We start from the raw sequence: 22,196 nt of genomic DNA on the forward strand, positions 1-22,196 counted from the left end.
CAGGCTGGGATACTTGCCCAGAAGGAATCCCAACTTATTTTCAAGTATTTCCTTTTTTTAAATTATCATGAGAACATCATTTTAAAATGATAATCCTTAAGCGTTTCTTTGTGATTCATACCAAATTCAGCGAGCCTCAGTAAGTACACCTGCCTTTTAATCCTCAACTCCTTTGCAAACAACAGCCCAGCCTACCCTTCTCTCCATGGCATGCTGGACTTGTCACAGCTCAGAGCATCCCCTGGTGGGCACGGGGACACGGCTGCGCCCGCTGACGAAGCTGGGGTCCTGCCGGAGCAAGCCAGTCAGCGTTCGGCCCTCAGCGCCGGCCCTGGGCCGGGCCCAGGCAGTGGGGGTGGCCAGGGGTCCCAGGGTGGGAGGAAATGTGTTCAAGAAAGGAGCTCATTGTGCCCTGTGAGGCCCTGTCAGCAGGATGCCTCAGGGTGCGCGCAGCGCTGTCACCAGAAGAAGAAGGGTATTCAGACGCAGGCGGGCGCTCTTGGACTTTGTCCAGCAGAGATGGTTTGAGTGGGCAGTGGCTTCTCAGAAAGATCAGAGTGGCCGCGGCCAGGGCAGGAGGGCGGCCGGAAGGGCAGAGGCCAGAGTGCTGCCTCCCAGGGGCTTTGCCCCGAGAGGCGAGGGCAGGCTGTGGCCAGCTGTGCAGCTCAGGCTCCCCTGGTCACCGACGCAGCAGGCAAAGCCTGCAGGTGCAGGGCATTGTGGGAAATTCCCGGGCGCCCTCCTTGTGGAAATGAGGCCCTCGTGGCACAACTTTTCCTTGTAAACACAAGTCTTCTTTTATCCAGAGGAGTTTGGTTGATTTTGTGATTTAAGGCAATGACACCAGCATCTTTACCCGGGTGACAGGGCTGGAGGGCTCCCCCACCCCCCACTCCATCCTCAAGACGGAAGACGTGGGGCCTCGGTAGTCAGAGCTATGCCCCCGCGGAGTCGATGTGCCGTGCAGGGAGCAGACCCTGAGTCCAGAGCCAGGAATTGCAGGGAGGCCCCCTCAGTAGTGCCTGACCGGCAATCCAGGTGCGGGAGACGGAGGGGCCACACCGGACGGCCATGGGCCTGGGGCTGGAGCCCAGAGTCCCTGAGGAGCACGTGGGAGGCGTCGGCAGAGCCGAGCCGAGGACCCTGCAGGCACGGGCAGGGCTTCCTTTCTCGGTGACAGGGAAGGTGCTCCTGGGGTCCTCTTCTCAGTTTGGGTGCATAGCTCTCACTCGTCCACCGAGAGCAGTCGTGGGTTCGCCTAACGAGAATCCCCGTACTCGCCGGGAGAGCCCCGTCGGGCTGGGGCCAGTTCTCCCAGGGGCCCCAGGCCCCTGTCTGGAGCCTGGTGCTGTTCCTTACCACACTCAAACCAGCAGGGCAGGCGGTCACGGGGAGCAGCGGGCAGCAGGCCGGGGGAGAGGCCCCGACCGCCCTGGAAGAGCCAGCCACAGGGGCCGCCCCTGTCCCGTAGCGCATGCGCAGGTCGTGGGCGCCGCCGTCCAGCAGCTTCGGTTCGGTCTTTCCACTGGTACTGAAGCTCTGTGTGCCCTAGGGTGGGTTCCTTAGGCTCCCTTGGCCTTAGTTTCTCATCAGTGACACGGGGCTCTGCACCCCTGTGTCCTCCCCGCTGTGGGTACACTGAGCTTCCTCCTGCCCTGGGTGTGGCGGGCATGGCCCCCAAGGTCCCGATGGTAGAAGCAGAAAGCCGAGCCCCTGGCCACCAAGCAGGGCTACCCGCCTCTCGCCTGGGGCCTGGCCCTGCCCGAAGACACAGCCACCTCTTCCCCCCAGGCCCCGCCCGGCTGACAAAGGAAGACCGTCCTGTCACACTTGGGGAGGTGCCACTGAGCACACAGCCTCCAGAAGCACTTAATTAAGATGTGGTTGCGGGATCCAGATTTTAAAAAGGCATCACTAGCACGTTAATAATAATATAAAGATTTCAGTAGAAACGCTTAAGCCGCTTAAGGGGATAGAGTGTAGTTAGCTGTCCTGTGTCATTCTGAAAGTATCTTCCAAATGCTTGATGTCACTGTTTCTAAATTATATTTCTGCATTTTTGTAAGGGTCGCTAGGAGGGAAAACTACAAAAATGAGACTTTAAGTGCACCGACTCACCCATGCCCCTGCGCATTCAGGGGGCGACTTCGCCCTGTTTTGGGGGCCGTGGGCTGAGTTCGGATCCGGCTTCCCCACTTACTGCCTGGCGATCTGGGTAAGGGCGGCTATGAGGAGGCCCGGCCGTGCGCGCTCCACTCTCCTCCCAAGCTGTCGGGTGCCCTGGATCCTTCCCCTGCCCCACAGCCTGTTCCCACCAGACTGTCCCCACCCCAGAGCCTCCCCTCAGCGCCCCCAGTTTGGCCTGGAGCAGGTAGCACTTCCAGACTCCCTGGAGGGAGGGCACATGGAAATGGCCGCCATCTACTGCAGGCAGGCAGTCTGGCAGGAAAGACGCACCTTGCCCCACGGGGCTTCTGGTTCTAGGCTCCCGGGTGCTCTTCACCAGCTGGGGCCACCCCGCTTCCCTGTGTTCCTGCCTCCCACCAGGCAGTCCAGGTCCTCTCTGGTGCAGGGGCACAGAGCAGGCGAGGAGGGGGCCACCCTCCAAGTCCGGCAGCTAAAGATGCACCGGAATCGTTCCCCTCCCTGCCCCAGAGCCCATCTGCGGGATGTTCCCCGCCCTGATCTGGGGCTCGTTGGCGCATCCTCCCCGAGGCTGGTGGGGCATCGAGCAGCTCAGCCGGGGCTGCTTTGGATCAGAGCACCCAGTTCTATGTTCACGCTGAGCAAAGGATGCTTCTCCGCTTCTGAAAACAAACCTGTTTTGCTATATTGATACTTGGAGATTGTAGCTTTCTCCAATAGCTTCTTCCACTTTGTAATTTTTTTTTAACATTTATTTATTTTAGAGAGAGAGAGACAGAGTGTGAGCAGGGGAGGGGTAGAGAGAGGGAGTCACAGTATCCAAAGCAGGCTCCAGGCTCTGAGCTGTCAGCACAGAGCCTGACATGGGGCTTGAACTCATGGACTGTGAGATCATGACCTGAGCCGAAGTCGGATGCTTAACTGACTGAGCCACCCGGGTGCCCCCAGTTTGTATTTTTAAAGGTATGAGCTGCTGTCAATTTCTTTATAATGCCTCTTAAACTGCTCTCTCCTGTGACTTCTGAATGATGAAGCAAGACCCGGAAACCAAGCCTTTCACCATTATCCGCTGTCCCCTCCCATCCTGTCGTGACGTGACCTCATTGCTGAGTGCCATGTACTGCACACCAGGCTGGCGCCCGGGGAGGGGCCGCCCACATCAGCCCCGTCAAGCGGCCGTGCTGCCCACAGGCCTGGCCGCAGCCCCATGTGACCGGGCGGAAGGCCGGGCTCCTAGCTCCCAATGGTCCCCAAGCCAGCCTGGGCCATGGGCCGGAGACACTCGCCTTCCAGCTTGTGTTTGCTTCTGTAGCCAGTGACTCCTTCCTTCTAGAAGGTTCATGTAGCTCAGCACCTCCCAGGTTTGCAGCCATATGAGAAGCAGCAGCTGCTTTCTGTGCTGTGGGAAACAGCAGTCTCCCTGCGGGTGGGAAGCGCCTCCGCTCAGCAGGGAGGGGTCAGCACCCATGGCCCGCGGGCTGGGACCTCCCATGGCTGGGTAGTAGCAGGGTGCGCTTCTCTCCAGAGCAGAGGGAGGAAGGTGGGGCCTGGTGGGACCTCCCTGGGCAGGAGCGCATGGTCCCCCTGGGTCACGCCCACACGGCCGCGGGCCCAGCACCAGCTCCCCTCCCCCGCCCACCCAAGCAGTGCCCGAGGTCAGATGGCCTGTGCTGCTGTCACAGGAGTGTCCTGAGGGACCTCACCGAGTCACTTCATGTTCCCATCACGCTTCCTGAGCTGCCCCGACACCGGGGGATGCGGGCCTGGTGTGGAGAGCCTTCCTGTTCTCTAGCGTCTCCTTAGGCTGGCAGTGACCTCTGGGGGTGGAGTCTGAGGCTAACTGCCTTGCCCAGTGGCACCGCGACTCCATTTCCTGTGCTTAACCAGCAGGGCGGCGTCCACTTCGCCCCCTATTTCTGCAGGGCGGTGACTCTGAGCCTTTGCCCATGTACCCGGGGTGCTGGGCGCTGAGCTCAGTGCAGGGGCCAGGCCAGGGAGGGGGCCCAGGCTCTGGAATAGCAAGGCTTGTACCCCAAATGCAAGGCAGGTGGATTCAGGTCCGTTCCGACACGGTCGTGCCGGCCTCTGGGCACCAGGCGTTCTGGAGCCTGTGGCCCAGCATGTCCCCCCAACCTGACAGAGACCCTCCAGAGCCTTTGGTAGCCGGTGCAGAGCCGGGTGCATCACCTGTGATCTCGGCGGCCAGCAAGCCAGCCCAGCAAGCCAGTGAATTTTCCTTGTGTGCTGGTGAACCGAGTGACATTCCCAGCACTTGGTCCTCTGTCAGTGTGAGGAGTAGGCAGAAGTTACCAGGACCCTGAATGGGCGTGTTTCGTACGTGACGCTCCCCTCTGCGGTTTGGGCTGCACATGGTCTGTGTCTTGTTCTGAGCCGGTTTGCAGAAACCCCCCGTGCAGGTCGGCAGCGGGGGCAGGAGGGGATGATGCCCACACACTGCGGCCGATTGCACGTGACAAATGGCTCTTGAGCTCCTGCTCGGGGCTGGGGCCGCTGCCCTTCCCAAGCTGTCTGAGCAAGGAGTGGGAGTCACAGCAGCGCCGGCCGCCGATGGGCAGCCTCCCTCAGGACTCAGGCGCTGTGGGCTCTGTAAGGGATGGGTAAGAACAGGTTAGCTTGCTCTGCTCTTCCATCATTTACCTGGTTGCCTTTAAGGAGGAAGCCCCCGGCTGCCCACGTCCCCCAGAGGCGCAGGCGCCGTGTTCACGGATACAGGCCGCGTCTTCTGTCCCTTAGTGCCACGCGACTGTGAGCCACTTCTCCCGGACGCCTCTGTCTCAGGCCCTGGCTCTCAGTCCACCTGCTGCTCTATTTGAAGGACAAATCCAGGCGTGTCCTCCCTCCACCTGCTCACGTTGGGAGCTGGCCTGTGTTCTGAGAACCCCAGAGACCGCCTGGAGGTGCCTGTGGGGGTCGCGTGGCCCCGCACGTGGCAGGTACAGTTTCCAAGATCTGCTATCTCGTAGGCAGCCTGCCGGGCACAGCTGCCTGAGTTACATGTTTTCTCCAAGTTTCAAGAACTACACTTAGGGTTAGCTGGACTGTGGGTCACCATATCTTCTCTGCGGGGTCTGCACAACTCATCTGGGCTCTGTGGGGTCTACACAACTCATCTGGGCTTGCTCAAAGCCTGCACCTGCGGCTGCCGGAGAACGTGCCTTCTCCAGAGCAGAGGACGGGCTGTGGGGCCTTTGCTGCACGTCAGAGCCCTTCACAGCTCAGCCAAGGTCCTGGGGCAGGCGTTGGGGGTGGCACAGGGGGGAAGCCGGCCCAGAGCCTACACAGTGAAGGGACTGCCTCCCTTCCCGCCTGGTCCCCTGGCCTGCTCAGCCCCTGGTCCTGCATCTGGGGGCTCCATGGGGAGGTGGTCCCTGGGAGCCCCAGGGGGATGAGGAGGGGCCCAGCACCTTCTGGTGCCTTGTGCTGGGCTGCAGGCAAGGCCCACCCCGCTCAGTGTATGTCTGCTTTCATCTTAAATGAGACGCTTGACATTTTGAACACAGTGTCCCTCATTTCCGCTCTGCACTGGGCACTGCACGTAAGGTGGGGCCTGTGGGGGAGCAGGGAGCACGCTGAGCTGAGCTCTCCTGAAACCCCCAAGGCAGGGCAAGTCCTTTAGAGCGGCCAGGCTTTCATGTTCACACGTGGGGCGGGCGGGGGGCAGCAAAGAGATGAGCAGAATCCTTTCAGGTGCCACTGTGAGGAGAACANACAGGGAGCACGCTGAGCTGAGCTCTCCTGAAACCCCCCAAGGCAGGGCAAGTCCTTTAGAGCGACCAGGCTTTCATGTTCACAAGTGGGGCGGGCGGGGGGCAGCAAAGAGATGAGCAGAATCCTTTCAGGTGCCACTGTGAGGAGAACACCGCTACCCCGTGGTCCGGACAGGGTGGGACACAGGCCTGGGGACAAGCGACCGCAGCCTTGTGTGGTGGGCCCGCCCGGCGCAGGCCACAGGTCACAGGGAACCTGGGGTCCTCGGCCAGCACGTGGCTGCCCATCATCCTGGTGCCCTGGCCGGTGCCGTCACTCGAGCAGGTGTTGTGAACGTGGTGACCTGCGGGCCCTGGGGAGCCGGTCTGTGGCCCGCGTCCCAAGGAGCTCCTTCCCGGGGGCCGCGCCGTCCTGCTGTCCCTCCTCCGATGGGAGGTTGTTGAAAGGACTGACGGTGTCCTTACAGCAAAGACCTGGGTGGCCTGAGAAGAGCGGCGTCTCCCCTGGTAACCGGACGGGGGCGGGGCGTCCTCCGCGTGTCCCCGAGCGGTGCCGACTCGGCGGGAGCGAGAAGCACATAACTCTGCAGCGGCCTCAGAGCAAGTATGGGAGGAACGGAAGTGGATCTTCCGGCCCCTCACGCTTTTCCTCGCCATGGAAGGCCTGCAAGTGAGCGGACGCTCGCTCTAAGCCCAGTGCTGCACCTGGAAGGGCCCGTCCCTACCTCCACACCCTCGAAGGCTGCGCCCTCCCCCATCCAGGGCCCACAGACCCGGCCTCTTTCAGGGGGAGTGGGGTCCCCAAATCCACTGCCCCACCCTCCCTGCCCCCCGAGGGCCGGAGTCACGGTGCCCCTGAGGTGCATGCATGGCCTGCTTCCTAAAGCCAGAACCACCTTAGTTCTGATTCCGGGGGGAAATTCGATTACATTGCTCGACACCCTGGAGAGCAGTGAACTTCCTGTTCCAGAAAGATTAAAAACAGCAGGGGTGCTGATTAAAAACAAACAAACAAAAAGGTAAAAACGGGCTAATATGCAAACACACAAGCAGTAGGAACTTGAAGGTAGTCAAGTAAAACCCCAGAACCCCAAGTCTCCCAGTGACAGTCCTCCCCTGTCCCGGCCCTGGACACTGGTGGCCTTGGGGAGTTTCCTGCACAGGCATCCGGATGGGGCACCTCTGGGTATGGCGAGGCCACCCTCTGCCCAGCAGCTCACACTAGGGTGCCCCTCACTTCCCCCGAGGTGCAGCTTGTCTGGTCTCAGGCTGGTCTGGGCCCCAGGTGGAGGGGCTTGGGGACCAATGTGGGCTCAGATTTGCAGGCTTGCTAAGCATAGAGCTGTTAGTGACCGAAACCAAGCTAAAACACCTGTGTCCGTGTTCTGGCAGACTCTGAGGGAGACAGGGTCGCTCACCTACCCAGAGGTTGCACTTCACACTCCGCGGCAGTCCCTTGCAGAGGTAGCTGGGACCCTCAGCAAACAGCTTGTCTCCAGGTGGTTAGATGTGGGGGGAATTTCTGATAGGCAGGTGAACAAGGAAGTGTAGAACATAGAAGCCGTATTAGCATTCGGGGGTCAGTGCCCCAAAATGACAAGCACAGATACATAACCCTGTCCGGAGGAACGTAGCCAAGGCATCATGTAGCCTTCTTGCGTCACGTGGGACTTCAGCATGGGACAGAAAAGACGCTGCACGGGCCTCAGGAACCCTGCCTTCACTCTGCTCTGTGACAACATGGCAGCGTTACGTGAATGTGTACCTGACTCACATAAGTTTTTAACTGCCAGTGAGATCAACTTGACCCCCGTTGTGAGTGTCTGACTATAATGACATCTCCTTTCTGTGCAGCCTCCGAACCCAATCTGAAATTGCGGTCCAGGCTAAAGCAGAAGGTGGCCGAAAGGCGGAGCAGCCCCTTGTTACGCAGAAAAGATGGGCCGGTGGTCACAGCCCTAAAGAAGCGTCCGTTGGATGTCACAGGTACGTCCGGGAGTTGTGGAAGCCCGGCTAGCGCCTTCGCGAGGCTCTGCCGCTGCAAGCCGTTCCCGGGCCCCCTCTGAGACCCTGCATCTCTGCACACACTCTTGTTCCCGGGGCGTCCGAGAGCCACAGCCAGTGCCCTGGCGGGGGTCTAAGTACGCCCTGCACCACCTGTCTGCTGCCGGCCTCAGCCACCGAAAGTGGCATCCACGGGCCCAGGCCCGTCTGACGTTGCACCGGGTGTTTTCAGGAATTTTAAGGTGAGGTTCCCCGATCCTGCCCTGTTAGTGGTGAATCACGTGGTTCTGACCTGCTCACCGCCCGTGACACTGTCTGGGCCACAGGCAACATTGAAATCTTCCTGGCAGGAGTCCCGCAGCTGGGAGGGGGAGAGGACTGAAGCCCCGGTTTCCACTTTCCTGGCGAGCGTTGCTCTCGCCCCCCACCTAGTGGTGGACATGCAGAAGTACGCCCTCGGCGGAGCCCAGGCCTGAGGGGCGCCCTCCTTCCTCAGGATGCTCCGCACTTCCTGAGATGCCCCCACTGCAAGGGTGCACCCCACTTCCAGGAGGCCCCCTCTGCTCCCCAGAGTGCATCCCGATTCACTGGGGTGTGTCCCACCCTGAGGATGCACTGCCTGGAGGTGCACCTGTCCGAAGAGCACAGCCTCTGTTTGGGGGGCAGCCCCCAGCCCAGAGCGTGTGTCCTCCTTCCTGTGGGCGCGCAGCCACCTTCCTGAAATCACCCGGAGAAAGGAACTGCTCTCAGGTGGCTTGGGAACGAGGCAGGGAGGAGCCGTGTTTGTAGAAAGCAAGGTGCCTCATCGGAGAACCCAAGCTCCGGGTAGCGGTGTCCGGAGGGGGGTCCCTGGGTGGGCCCCATGTTAGTGGCCAGCGCCACACACACGGATCCAGGCTCCAGCGCTTCTGAGTGCAGGGGAGAGCTTTGTGGTCCTCTCCTGCCCTGACCTGCTGCGCTCCGGGACCCATGAGCCAGGCAGAAACCCCTAACGTAAGCGCCTGCCTCTGAGTGTTTGTGTGGGAAAGAGTACGCTCGTCCCGTGTGGGCCTGGGGCTCTGTGCCGGGTGCGTCCAGCACACACAGGCCTCGTCACATGAGTGTTGTCACTGAGTCCCAGAGGCTCGCCGGCGGGGGGATCCCATTCGAAGTCGTGAGTTAGGACCCATCTAAACAGAGGTGCAGCTCTGCTTCCTCTGAGGGGGGCCCGGCGTGGGGCCCGTGGTACCCATGCCGTGTATCTGGCCCCGCTCCCGGTGAGGCGGAGTCGTGGGCAGGCTGCTTCCTGCGCTTCGGTGCTCACGTTCACGTGGTCAGCCCGTGGTGCTTTCAGGCCATTGTGAGCGGCACCAGGCTGCATGTCAAAGCAGGGTCACAGGTCCTCGCCTCTGCAGAGCTCAGCGTCTAGTTTGAGAGACCAGACGGTGCCCGCCCCAGCTGACGGGGACCGGGTTGTGCTACGTCCAGAGCACACGCGGAGGAGCCCAGGGGCAGGCAAGGCCAGGCGTGCTTGGCGGAGAAGTGCAGCTGGCAGAGAGAGGAGAGGAGACCGGCTTCCGGGCCTCACAGGCAGGCAGGGTGGAGCCGACGCTACGGAAGTCAGGAGAATGAGGAGTTAGAGGAAGGTGGTGCGGGCTCTGCTGCAGGGGAGCGTGGTGGTGCAGAAGCGGGCCCACCGACGTGTACGGACGGTGGGCAGGGGGCCTAGGGGACCCGTGGGCGCAGGGCTGGGCCTCACCTCCCCGGTGGTTGGTTAAAGCTGCGCGTGTGCGGCAGGAGCAGAGGTGGCGGGTGAGCGGGAGTCGCTGCTGCTCACCGTGGGGCGTGTCTCCTTCCAGCCTTTCTTCTGCCTGCCCATCCCGCCGCCGAGCCCGTGCCACACAGTGCCCCCCCGTGTTGTTGCGAGTACCACGGTTACACACTCGTGTCCATGTCCTACCCCACTCTCCTGGAGCCGGAGTGAAAAATAGTCGGCGTCGTTGGGTTGGAAACGGGTGAAGAGCTGGACGTGTATTTTTATTGCCCCAGCTTCTCACACACTCTCACGGGGGGGTGTGTCTGGTGACCCTGCGGGGACACACGTTGGCAGGAAGTCGGTGGAACCCAGCGCGTGGCCTGGGACAGGAGCAGCAGGAAGGCGTCCACAGCAGGGCCCCGGGGACCGCACCCGAGGGCCAGGCGGCTGCCAGCGGCGAGGAGGCGGCTCTGTCTTGTGCAGAAGCTGTAGCGGTTCCTCCCCCGGGCCCTTCTCTGTGGTTCCCAGTCCCTGAAGTACGAGGGGCCATGACCACAGGTTGTCACTGTCTGGGACGGCCCGTGGCCGGGCTGCCGCCGCAAGCCCGAGCGGGTGTTGCTGGGCTGACAGCTGCTCCATCAAGAGACCAGGGACCACAGGGGTCACAGTCCATGGTGACGCCGTCGTTAAGATGCCCGTAACACCAGGACATAGAGCCACAGACCCTCCCACAGACACCGGTGTCCCCGCGGCTCCCGTGGCAGTGAGGAGGGGGACCGGTCGTGGGGAGGTCGCCGTGGAGCCCAGTCCCGATCAGCAGGGCAGCTCCGCGTCTACCTTTAAAGCTACTCGGAGGATAAACCAGCGTGTGATTTCAGGTAAACACTGGTCAGTCACGGGAGCCCGGGGCAGCACTTTCCCCGGGCGTCTGATGTCACACAGGAAAAATGAGAGGCTTTCCTTCCGGAGGAGCCCGTGGCCTGAGGCCTGTCCGTGAGCACAGGAACTCTGCCCTCTCCCTGTTCAGAGTCCCTTGGCTTCCGTGGTTCCTGGTCCTCTGCGGTTAGGTTACTGCTGAGCGTTCAAGGGCTTATCTTTTTGGTGTTTAGGATCGTCTCCAAATTCAAGAGGAATAAAATGGGTAACGTGCACAGCTTGAAAGGCTCAGGTGGGGCCTCCGCAGAGCCGTACGTTTGCAGGGTTTGCAAGGAAGTCAGTAGCAGAACTGAAAATAGGGACTTAGCCTCACAGTCCCCGTTTGGGGACCGCGGTCATGTTGTTTCATGATGTGACACGTGCCAGCCAGTCAGTCAGCAGGCGGAAGGCAAGAGCCCCCAGGAGGCCCTGGGCGCCAGGCCCAGTGAGCACGTGCCGCGGCCTTGCCCAGAGCCTCTGCGCGCAGCGCGGCTCACCAGTGTCTCTCCGCCCCACAGACTCGGCCTGCAGCAGCGCCCCGGGCTCCGCGCCCAGCTCGCCCAACAATAGCTCCGGGAACGTCAGCACCGAGAACGGGATCGCGCCCGCCGTCGCCAGCATCCCCGCCGAGGTCAGTGCGGGATTTCCGTTCCTTTCTGTTCCCTGCACCGGCCCCACAGTGCATTCAGACAGCTGGTTTCCTTGAGGCGACTGAGGTTTGCAGGTACCCCTCAGCCTGAACCATTGAGGTCAGGAGGCACCCTGGACGGGGCACCGTTGGGACTTCATCCCGCCTTCCTGCCACTGACCGCTGCTTCTCCTGTCAGTGTGAGCCCAGCGGTCCAGACGTGAGAGCAGCTGCAAACCCAGCCTTTCCTCCCCGCCTCGCGCAGAGCAGGTTTTATTTGGTCGTTTCGGAGTGCACGCCTGAGCCGGCGGGTCCCGCGGGCCTCGCTGCTGTGTGTCCCCGGGCTCTGCACGGCGGCCGGGAGGGGAACGCATAGGAACCGTCGTTGGAAGGAGGCCAAAGTATCTGTCGTGGTTTAGAAACACACAGATTAAAATATCAGCCAACAAACACACATCTGTGTGTCATGGCAGGGAGAGGGGGGGTAGCGGAGTGACACGGGCGGATGGTTGATGACAGCGGAGCCGGCGTTTCAGAGGCGTCTGAACCACCAGCCTCAGACACACAGCCAGTCCCCCTCCCCCAGCCGCGCCGCAGTGGAGAGGGGCACGGGCACAGAGAGGGTTCCGGAATCACTTGGCGAGGGAGGGTGCTCCAGGGGAGGTGAGGGGCTCGGGGCTGGCTGCCGGTTTTGCCCTTGACCAGACCTGGATGACTTTCCGGGCAGTAGTTTCCAGGACCTTCCTTCCATGCACCCTTTTTGTACCTTGTTCACCTTGTCCCATCTGTTTAGTGCACAAGCGTCCCTGGAGCTCCCACCGCGGGCCAGCCCTGCACCGGGCCCTGGGGACAGAGGCCAGGAGCGGCAGGCTCCAGCCGGTTCCCAGGAAGAACGGGAATTTCAGGCTTGCTGAGCGAGGCCACGGGCTGGGGGTGCCTGTGCCGGGGCCGCTTGGCACGGAGTTTTCGGTGAACAGAGGAGCCCGAAGGGCTGTGTGCCTCGTGCCGGGGACGGCCCCGCTGCACGGGGGTCTTTCTGAGTTCTGCTGGAGCCCTGCTAACTTACAGGAGCTGTAAGGGTAGTCCCTTCACTTTCCGCCTAAATGTTTAGGAGCCAGTCCTCCCCCTGCGCAAGGTTGACGGACCTCACTTGGGGTGCACAGGCGCCAAGGCTGAGCTCGTCATCTGTTGACGACACTCGTGCGCACAAGCACGCGGCAGATGGGCGCTGGCCCATCTCCCNACGTACCCTCAGATCATCACAGCTTCTCACCCCTGCGCTGCGAGTCCGAGGTCCTTGCTGAGGTCTTCTGTCTTTGCCCCAGGACTCGGCCTGAGACCCGCTCTGTGCCAGGACAGTCCCCTGCCGCGGGGGGGTGGTCAGTTCTGACCGCCTGCTGCTGCCGAGTTTGGGTGGCACAAACCCTGTTCATTCTGTGCTGCCTCGTGGGGGTGGCTCTGCGTGGTCCGGTTTAAATTACATGGTCGTTTCTACAAGTCACGTGTTCGTGTCTGTTAAGTTGCTGCCGACCAGTAGGTAGGAAAGAGCCGACGTGACCAGAAGTGTGCACAGGGCCATCCTGGTTACTGCCCTGTGGTGGGCAGGCTGCACAGGCCCCACCTCGGGCACCTCTGGGTTCAGGCGTAGGAACTTGACATCTGAGAGTTCGCAGGCCTTGTGACACCCCGAGCTGGCTGCTCCTCCTCGGGCGTCAGGCGATGTGGGCCCTTGAGGGAGGGGACGCAGGGGCGCTTTCTGCGCCTGCTTTCACCACTGTCCTGCCAGGCCCTGGGGACCCGACAAGCTCTGCACCCTGTACACAGGAAGCAGGCTCCCCGTGCCTGGAGACGGCAGCTCCCTCCAGCCCAGGAGGCCCAGCGCGATGCGGGGCGTGCGGCTGGGCCCCGATTCTGCGCGGAGTGCGTGGGAGCTGATGAGCCTGTTGCCTGATGGATGGAGACCGCCAGCGCCGCACCCGCGGCAGTCAGCCCCCGAGCAGCTCTAAGAAGGCTGCGTAATTTCTAAAAATAAATTAGGTAAAAAAAAAAAAAAAAAGAGTGATTATAGAGGAAATTACAACTTTGCAGACATTAGGATGTTTGCTCATTCCATCCCTGGGTAATTACCATCCCGCGGAACGTGCTTTCCTGGCGGTCTCCATCACGTCCTCCTCGGCACGGCTTATCGGTGTTCCTTTTACTGGTGACCAACAATTTTTCTGTCTGGGGAGTGTGCTTTCCACGGTGGTCGTTGGCTCGTGACTGCAGCGTCACGGGGAGCAAGCTGCCCCCGGCCCACGGTTCTCCAGGACTGGATCCGCCAGGCGCTCCCGCACGGAGAACACTTACTTCCTGTTTTGTGCTTATGGCGTCCGAACAGACTATAAAGTGTGTGTTTCCAGAGGGCGCTGAAGCATGAGCATGTTAAACAGCGATCAGGAATCCTGCACGGTACAGATATTTGCATGCTCGCTGTGAGGTGGTACGGGCACACGTCTCTTTTTCATGCTTCAGAGATGTCGTCCTTACAAACTGAAGACGCCAGCCCTCCGTGGGGGAGGTCACTGCAGACGGGGTGGGAACACAGGAGACCCAGAATGACAAGCGGAGCGCGAAGACGGGACCGAACGCCTGGCTGCGATCTTGGGGGACATCTGGAACGGATGAGGGGTTGCTTCTTAGGGCCGAGATAAGAAAGTGGTTTCCCGAGATGGAATCTACTGCTGGTGACGATGCCGTGAAGACTGCTGACGTGACCACAAAGGATTTGGAAGGTGCGTACACTGGGTTGATGAAGCAGCGGCTGGTTGAGAGGACGCACCAGTCCTACAGGAACCCCCACTGTGGGTAGAATGGCAGCAAACAGCATTGCTCGCTCCAGACAAATCATCCGTGAAAGGAAGAGTCACTTGATGCAGCAAAGCAACCTCGTTGTTGAATAATTTAGGAAACTGTCACAACCATCACCTTGACCAGCCATCGGCCTTAAGCTTTGAGGCAGGACCCACCTCCAGCAGAAGGACTCACTGAGCGCTCAGTTGATGGTTAGCATTGTTTCGCAGTAAAATATGTTTTAATTAAAGTCTGTACATTTCTGGAGACACACTGCTGTTGCACACCTGACACGCTGCAGTGTCTGTCGCGTGAACACAACTTTCACCTGCACCGGGGGACCGGTGAGCTTACCGGACTGGCCTCGCCGTGGTGTCTGGGACCATGCCCGCGTCTTCGAGGCGAGCCTGGGGCGCTCTGCTCCCCAGCCAGGATGAGCAGGCTGTTTCCTCGCCGGGACGCACACAGTGCAGCCCTGTGTCCGGCCACCTGACGATCGCTTTCCCCTTGGATGCGACATTCTCCGGCCGCCGGGGTTCCCCGCCGTCAGTTACGTGCCCCACCGCAGGAGGGACCGAGAGGACCCTGGTCGCACATCCGTCCCTCCTGTGATTTTTCCGTTACGCTGAGTCCGTCTGCCAAACCCCGCTCGCCAGCCTGGTGGCGACGTCCTCCGTTCCTTGTCTGCCTGCTCCGTGGTGCGGCATGCTGGCCGAGCACCTACTCCACGGGGGATGTCGTGGCAAACAAAACAGTGTCCTTCGTAGGAAAGAATGTTCTTTTTAGAAGCAAAAAGGTGTGAAATGGCACAGTAATTCAGATCCTCAGAGAATGCTCCCGCTGCCCTGTCTGTCTTTCCAGCCCTCACCATCTGCCTCTGAAGAGCAGACGATTCTGTGACTTGTTTTTCCAGCCTCACAGCACATCATCAGTGCGATCCCAACCAATCCAGAAGGTTTTTCCTGCCTCCCAGGGGCCTGGCGCCTAAGTGTGCCTTCACTTACTGCACCCAGGACTCACTGTTGGACACGCTGCCCTTCCCCGCTGTGGGTGCCGCGGCCACGACATTCCTGGGACCGTCTGGTTGCACCCGGCATCGTTTCCTAAGAGCCGTCCGAAGAGTGGAGTTTTAGGATCAAACGTTAGATACGTTTCTAAGGCTTTTGACACAGATTGCCAAGTTTTCCTGCAGAAAGAGTGCGCCAGTTGATAACCTGCCAGCAGGGCCAAGAGAGTATTCTCGGTTTTAAAAACCTTTGCCAACTTGATAGGTATTTAAATATGTTTTTAGATTACTGATGATTTTGAGTAGTTTCTTCAGGAGTTTGTTCTGCCTTAATGTTAGCTCTTTGTCATTTGCCTTTGACGAGCACTTTTCTCTTTGCTAATTATTATTTGCTTTGTGATCTCTTTACGTATTCACCTTTCTGTGTCCTACATGTTGCCCATATTGCTGTGACCATTATTTGCCTTTTCCCTGAGGGGATTTTTTTAGGGAGGAGGGGTGGAGAGAGGGGGAGAGAGAGAATCTTAAACAGGCTCAGTGCGGAGCACGAAGCGGGGCTTGATGTCACAACCGTGCTGCCATCCTGACCTGAGCCAAAATCAAATAGTTGGGTGCGCAGCAGGCTGAGGCCCTCAGACACCCAAAGGGGATTTTTTTGTAATCAGTATTTTCTTTGGTTTCTGCCTCCGATGTTGTATTTAAAGTGACATTCCCAACCAACAACGTGTTTTCGGTACATTACCTGAGATGTTCTATGATGATTAAGCAATGTGGATAAAAACCAGAGCCTGGTGGGTCGTGAATCCACGAATCAAGGCTTGTGACCTCTGTAAAAGTTGATGCCGCCTCTGTGCTGTAACCGCTGCTCTGTTTCCGTGCGGTCGCATCTCCGGGCTCAGTGAGGCCGCCCTGAGGCGCTGCCCCCCTGCCGTTTCTCGTGGTGTGTGTTGCCCACGCTTGTCACTGGCATACCGTGTGACGGCCGTCGTGTGCTCTGTCTGCAGACCAGCCTGGCCCACAGGCTCGTGACTCGAGAAGGCTCCGTGGCCCCGCTCCCCCTCTACACGTCACCATCCCTTCCCAANGGGCCCTCGCCCTGGGCGTCACGGCTGTGCCTCTCCAGGGGACGGCAGGCCCGCAGGAAGCCGAGAGACTCGCTCTCCCCACCCTCCAGCAGCGGATCTCCCTCTTCCCCGGCACGCACCTCCCCCCCTACCTGAGCTCGGCGCCCCTGGAGCGGGACGGCGGAGCGGCTCACAACCCGCTGCTGCAGCACATGGTCTTACTGGAGCAGCCGCCCGCGCAGACACCCCTCGTGGCAGGTGAGCCCAGTCCTCGGGGCCCAGTGGGGTTGGGGGGGCTGCACCCTGCATCCTGGCCACAGCCTCTCCCACGAGGTAGACCATAAAAGCACGCATCACTTAAACCTGGGAGCTATCTGGAAAGGTGGCTTCTCCCCGCGCTTTTTCATCCGGGTCGAGGTGAAGTGAGAGAAAAGCACACAGTGGACTCTGGTAGATGGTCAGTTCCCACTGGTGGCAGAAATGTCCGTTCTGTGCCCTGCTTGAGAGATGCCCACACTTAGGAAACAAACAGGAAATGTGGCCAGAGGTTGCGTGGCAAGGGCACTGTTACTTGGGGAGGGACGAGGGGGCGGGATCTGCCTTATGTCCTGTCCCCGGCCTCACGCTGGGCTCCCTGGACGTGTGCTGATGTGTTCACGACTTTCATCTAAAATGATCCCAGAGCCGCGCCTTTTTTCGGTCCTTGACGCTTTGGTGGGAAACACAGGTGCCGAGCGGGTCAGAGTCCCAACCTGTGGGCACGCGGGGCCCGGCCACGTGAACTTGTTTTGTGCTCGCCTGTCTATCTCAAGCACTCGGCCGTGCAGAGCCGTGGGCTGGTCCGGGCGCGAGGGGCTGCATCCTGCCCTCGGGGTGTGTCCCGTGGATGGCGAGCTCCATCTTCCACCACTGCTCCTGTGTGTCTGTCTGTCTGTCTGCTTCCCCCGATGCTTGAATTTGGGGTCACCTCCCTCTTCAGAGTGGAGGGGGAGCAGAAGCATTGCCTGGCACGTCCCCGCCTTTCAGGTGGTGAATCATGAGCACAAGGGCTCGAAGGTTCCTTCTGAAGTTGCACCTGTGTCTGTGTGTCACCCAGAGTCCGGGGTCAGGGTCCTGAGCAGTGCGGGATGCCTCAGTTTCTGTCCTGTGTCATTTCAGTAAACCTACACCTGATCCTCCTTGTGACCCCGGGTCCCTGATTGTCTGCTCGTCACCCACCGTTAAAGATCATTCTTCCTGCCACGTCCCTGAGCTTCCTGCAAAGTACCCTTTTTTGTTTTTTAGTAGGCTCCATGCCCAGCATGGGGCTTGAACTCACAGCCCTGGGATCAAGAGTCGGCTGCTCCACTGACTGTGGGAAGTAGTCTTTTCCCACAGGACCTGAATGACAGTCTTGCGTAAACCTCACTTCTCTGATAAACTTACTGAACTTGACTTCTTCGTGGTTGGCCACATTGCTGCTTCTGCCCTTTGTGTGTGGTCTGGTGGCCCTTCCTGTGACAGCAGCTGCAGGCGGCTTGCCTGTGGCAGTGAGACTGGCTGGGGCACGCCTCCTCATCGGGCACCTGTGAGCACCTGCCCTTCCCGCCCCGAGGGTGCAGCGCCCCCTCCCCTCCTCCCCCAGCTCCTGGACACGCGCTGCGAGTGCTGGAGGCAGGGCCGTGGCCAAGGGCACAGGCCCCCTCATCTCCACTTCATCCCACCTCAGTGACCCAGGAAGTCTTCCCTTGTGCCGTGCCTCAGTATCCCCGAACGTGAAAGAGGGATAATGCAAGGATCTGCCTCGCTGACTTTTTTAAGGGCTCGATGAGGTGTGTGTTAGGGCAGGACATCATGTGACCTTCAGGTGTAGGGCGTGTGGTTGTGGTGGTCACTTTTGGTGTTATCGTTTGTAACATTCAACGTTGCGGTCTGCCTCACCTCCCCCAGTCTGCGCAGTCGGTCCTTCCCAGTTCTCGTGGCCCCTTCCCCACCCCCTCCCCGTGAACTTGGCCCTGGTTCGGGTGTCTGTGGGATCACGCTCCACCCGTGAGAAGATGCCTCCTGCCCGGGTTCCCTGCCCCCCGGCGCCTGAGAAGCCCCCTCTGCCCACAGCAGTGCCTCCTGAGCAGGAGCACTGGCCACACGTGGCCGCTAACGTTTAAAGTGAAAGTTAAGACCCAGAAACAAAGCACACTTCTGGTTTCTCCGTCCCACATGGGACACAGTGGCTGCCTGTGTGGCTGGTGGCTGGCGGGTCACGTGAGGGTGGGACGTTTGTGTCCCCGCAGGAAAGCCTGTCAGGCAGTGCCGGCCCTCACGGCCTGGCTGCCAGCGGGCACAGGGGTGAGCCCTCTCCTTCCTGTGCAGCGCACAGAGCTGCGGCACACTCTCCAGAGGGGGCCGCCCGTTCCCCAGGAGGCCCTGCTCACAAGCTGGCTGTCCCAAGGCCGGTCCCTGCCCCTGTCAGATGTGGGCCTTCCCCTCCCATGTGCTCTGCCTCAGCCTCGCTTTGCTCTCGCTCCCCTCCCGCTCCCCTCCTCTCCCCTCCCCTTCCCTGCCGGAGGATGGCCTGCACTTCCATGGCGTCGCCCCTCTCTCCTGGCCCCCGTAGCGGTCAGTGCGCCTGCAGCGAGGGAGACTCGGGGTTCCTGAGGAGGCCTGTGTCTGAGCAGGACCAGGGACAGTCCCCCAGGCTCACCCGCCAGCGGCCCTGCTTTTCCGTGAGTGCCAGTGGCAGATGGACACACAGGTCGTCTGAGCCAGCACAGCTGTGTCCCGCGAGCGCTGTGCAGGCAGAAGCCCCGGGTCCAGAGGGTGACGAGGTGCAGGTGCCAGGGCCATTCCCACGGCCGAGCGGGGCCGTGGGGTGTCCCGCCTCCGTGTGGCAGCCCCTCCTGGCTTCCCGCTGCCCCGGGCGCTCTCCTGAGAAGAGCCATGCCCCCACACGCTGCCAGAGGCCGGGTCTCTGGGTGGCCTCCCGAGGCAGCGGGGGAGGTGGAACCATCGTCTCGAGGCAGGAAGGCCACGTGCGTGTTGTCCAGGCGGCCCCCTGTGGAGCGGCACGGCTTCCCGCCCTGCGTCTCCCGGGCTGGGCCTCCGTAGTCGGCTGGACGCTCAGCCGTCAGCAGAGTGGGCATCAGGGAAGGCTTCCTGCAGAAGTGCCATCACTGCTGAGGCCTGAGGTGGGCACTCAGGGGAGAAGGGCAGGTGGAGGGAGCGTATGTTGCACCCGGTGGATGTGGGGTCATTCTAGCCCCGGGCCCACTCCCCGGGGCTGCCTCCACGGGCTGAGGGGACTGAGCGTCTGCCCGTGGCTGCACTCCTGAGCGTGGGGGCAGCTGCTGGCCTCTGCAGCAGTGACGCCACGCTCCCCTCCGTTCCTGGTCTCCCAGGAGGCACCTGGGGCTGCTGCACCTGGGACCTGGCCCTCGGTCCCCGGCCGTGGCCAGGCCCCCAGAGCCCCAGTGAAGCCAGCTGGTCCAGGCGGGCCCCTGCTGCGCAGGATTGCTCTTGTGGGATTGCCCCGGCTGTGCCAGCGTGTAGCCAGGACTGCACGCCCCTGCTGAGGCCTCAGCCTTGCCTGGCGTACTGTCACTTGGAGGGTCTTAGAGAGTTTCACCCGGGCATGTCCCAAATGAGTTTCTAAGGACGCAGGCCACGCTCCCCCAGTGTGAATTCACCTACTTCACCAGAGCCCTGCGGCACCAAGGCCAGCACCTCAGATCTGGGTCCAGGAGGCCAGGAACGCCTGACTCTTCACCTTCCTCCCCCTTCGACCCCCACACCTGCTGGGGCGCATGGAGTTGGTGCCTTTGTCTGCAAACTCACCAGCCCTGGATGGCTGAGTGCGTGCTGGGGATTCCCAGTGCCATCACCATCGTGCGATTACCGTTATGTGGTCCCACGTGGACTTCAGGCCGCTGACTCACACGGCCCCCTCCCAGCCGGGCCCCACGGGAAGGAAGGTGTGCACCCCTAGCAGAGTCTTCTCTCAGGACCAACCCCAGAGGCAGGTGTTGTGTCCCAGAGCCCCGAGGGACTTCCGCCAGTCCTGTGGGCAGAAGAACGAAGCGTCAGGTGCTCAGGGAAAGAAGCCCCCAGCAGCCCGGTCCTCCCTGCCCAGAACACAAGTCGGGCTCTGTCCCTGCACAGTGCCCAGCTGGGCACAGCGGGCCTCTGCAGGCAGCTGGGTCACCCAGGACAGAATTTGATCTCAATGTAGCGTGTTTTTATGCGTTGATGTCTTTTACGATATATACCAAAAACCAAATAGGGATTTGTCATCAAAAGCCCTTGTTAATGACCTGAGGGGTCATCTTTAGGTTCTGAATTGGAAACCACCCGGCCACTGGTGGTTTGCCACTCGGGTTAGGAGTCTGTTTTCTGTAATGCGACCAGTCCCCGAGTGAGACAGCACTGGAGTTCTCTGCCCCAGGGGGCCCATAGGGAATTTTGGGGTGAGTGAGGTGGGCTGAGAGAGTGAGAGTGGGGGCAGGCCAGAACGGGGTCCTCCCACCTTCCATCCATGGGGACAGCGGCCTGTGTCGGGGCAGGATGCACCCCACGTGAAGGCTCACATTCACACGGGGCCATTTGAGCAACGTGTTCCTGCCCCCTTGTCAGCCCTGGAAGCCGATCTCCTTCTGCAGAGCCAAGAGAAGCTTCTCTGCGGAACCTGGGGCGGCGCCCAGCTAACCCGGGCAGCCCTGTGGTCCCGGTGCCCGTGAGGCCTGAGGAGCATCAGCTGTCTTAGCTCCGCGTTTGCCGAGGCGGGACCTTCTCGGTGACTGCATCACTTTTGAATAAATGCAGCTTCATACGACTGGCTTCCAAATTTGCATCCTCATGACACCTCCGTCGGCAGTGGGTGAATTCCAGGAAACCTTAGAATGATGGGTTTTTGTTGGTTTGGTTTTTTTTTTCATAGTTCTTCTGGAAAACTTGAGAGGGAATAAGTCTAGCTTTTGAGTTACTAACTTTAACTTAGCAGCCAGCCAGATAATGGGATTTAACATAACTTCTCCCAGGAAACAGCTGGACGGAAGGCGATGGCGTTTAGGGGGACTGTAGTTGGCTGACATCTTGAAAAGATGATGAGGGACGATTTTGCGAGGGTTGAACTTCTCCTTGGCGTGTGCTCTTTCTGTCTGCATGGGAAATTGTGGTGGTAATTTTGGAATCCCCGACCCACGAAGGGACAAGGGAGACACGAAGGCCGCAGTGCCCCCCGGGGGTCGTGGGGGAAGATGGGCAGGCACGCACGCCTGTCAGGGGGCAACTCGAGCAGTTCTGGGGCCCTGCTTCCAGGGAGGCGGCAGCTGCTGAGGGCCGGGCAGGTGCTCTTCCTCCCAGGAAGACGCCCCTGACCCGCGTCGTGTTCATGTAGCCTGAGCCTTGTGGGTCAGTGCCCATCTGGCTCGGGCTGCTGGGGCAGCACACAGGTAGCAGAGGAGGGTTTGTGAGACACCTTTGCCCAGAGAAGCCCAGGAAAACAGTCAACTGCCTCAGCCCACAACTTGCAGAAGAGAAAGTACAGGCGGATGGAACGCTTACAGAAGGAAAGAGGTTTGGCACACAGTGTGCCCCCTGCGGGGTGCATTTTAGAACAAGATTCGAATGCAGATTCAAACAGGATCACATATCCATCCAGATTCTTGAACACTCAGCCCAGGTGTGGGTGCGGGGGAAGCAGCTGGTGGGCACGGAGGTAGGCAGGGCCTTTGCAGAAATTCATGGAAGATTCTGACCATACTGTCAGGATTTTGACAGGTGTTAATGCCCCGTTTTTGAATAAGGTCAGGGCTTATAGAGACCTTTAAAGGATTTGGTCCCTAAGGATATGTTTTCCCCCCTTACAACCTGGTTTCTGGGTCACTTAGGGGAAGAGCCATCTCCATGGCCTTCCAGAACATGCCGGGCCACCAGGACCTCCCCAGCTGTTGTCCGCGTGGCACGAGCCGCTCCGACTGCCCGCGATGCTGCTCAGACCAAACCCAGCCCTTCTAGGGCCCTGGCCTGCCCCGGGCGGACCAGCTACTCTGGAGCCTGTGACCCGGAACCCCCTGCACGGTGCTGTGTCACCCAAGCCCGTGCCGGCCGGCGGCTCCCGGCAGGGGGCGCCCTGGGCTCCAGGGTGGAGCTGGGCAGGGGGGACCCG

The 22,196-nt window shown here is 60.5% G+C and overlaps 1 protein-coding gene across 1 annotated transcript in view; it reads left to right on the top strand.

Annotated features, from left to right (window-relative positions):
* Nucleotides 1-22,196, top strand: part of HDAC4 (histone deacetylase 4) — a 278,417-nt gene that overhangs the window by 202,938 nt on the left and 53,283 nt on the right. The window contains 4 exon segments of the mRNA XM_077757417.1: nucleotides 7,728-7,859; nucleotides 11,046-11,158; nucleotides 15,998-16,078; nucleotides 16,081-16,315. Of these exon segments, the coding sequence (XP_077613543.1) occupies nucleotides 7,728-7,859; nucleotides 11,046-11,158; nucleotides 15,998-16,078; nucleotides 16,081-16,315 (561 nt within the window).

Source organism: Crocuta crocuta, unplaced genomic scaffold, assembly GCF_008692635.1.
Source record: "Crocuta crocuta isolate KB4526 unplaced genomic scaffold, BGI_CrCroc_1.0 scaffold290, whole genome shotgun sequence".
Lineage (NCBI taxonomy): Eukaryota > Metazoa > Chordata > Mammalia > Carnivora > Hyaenidae > Crocuta > Crocuta crocuta.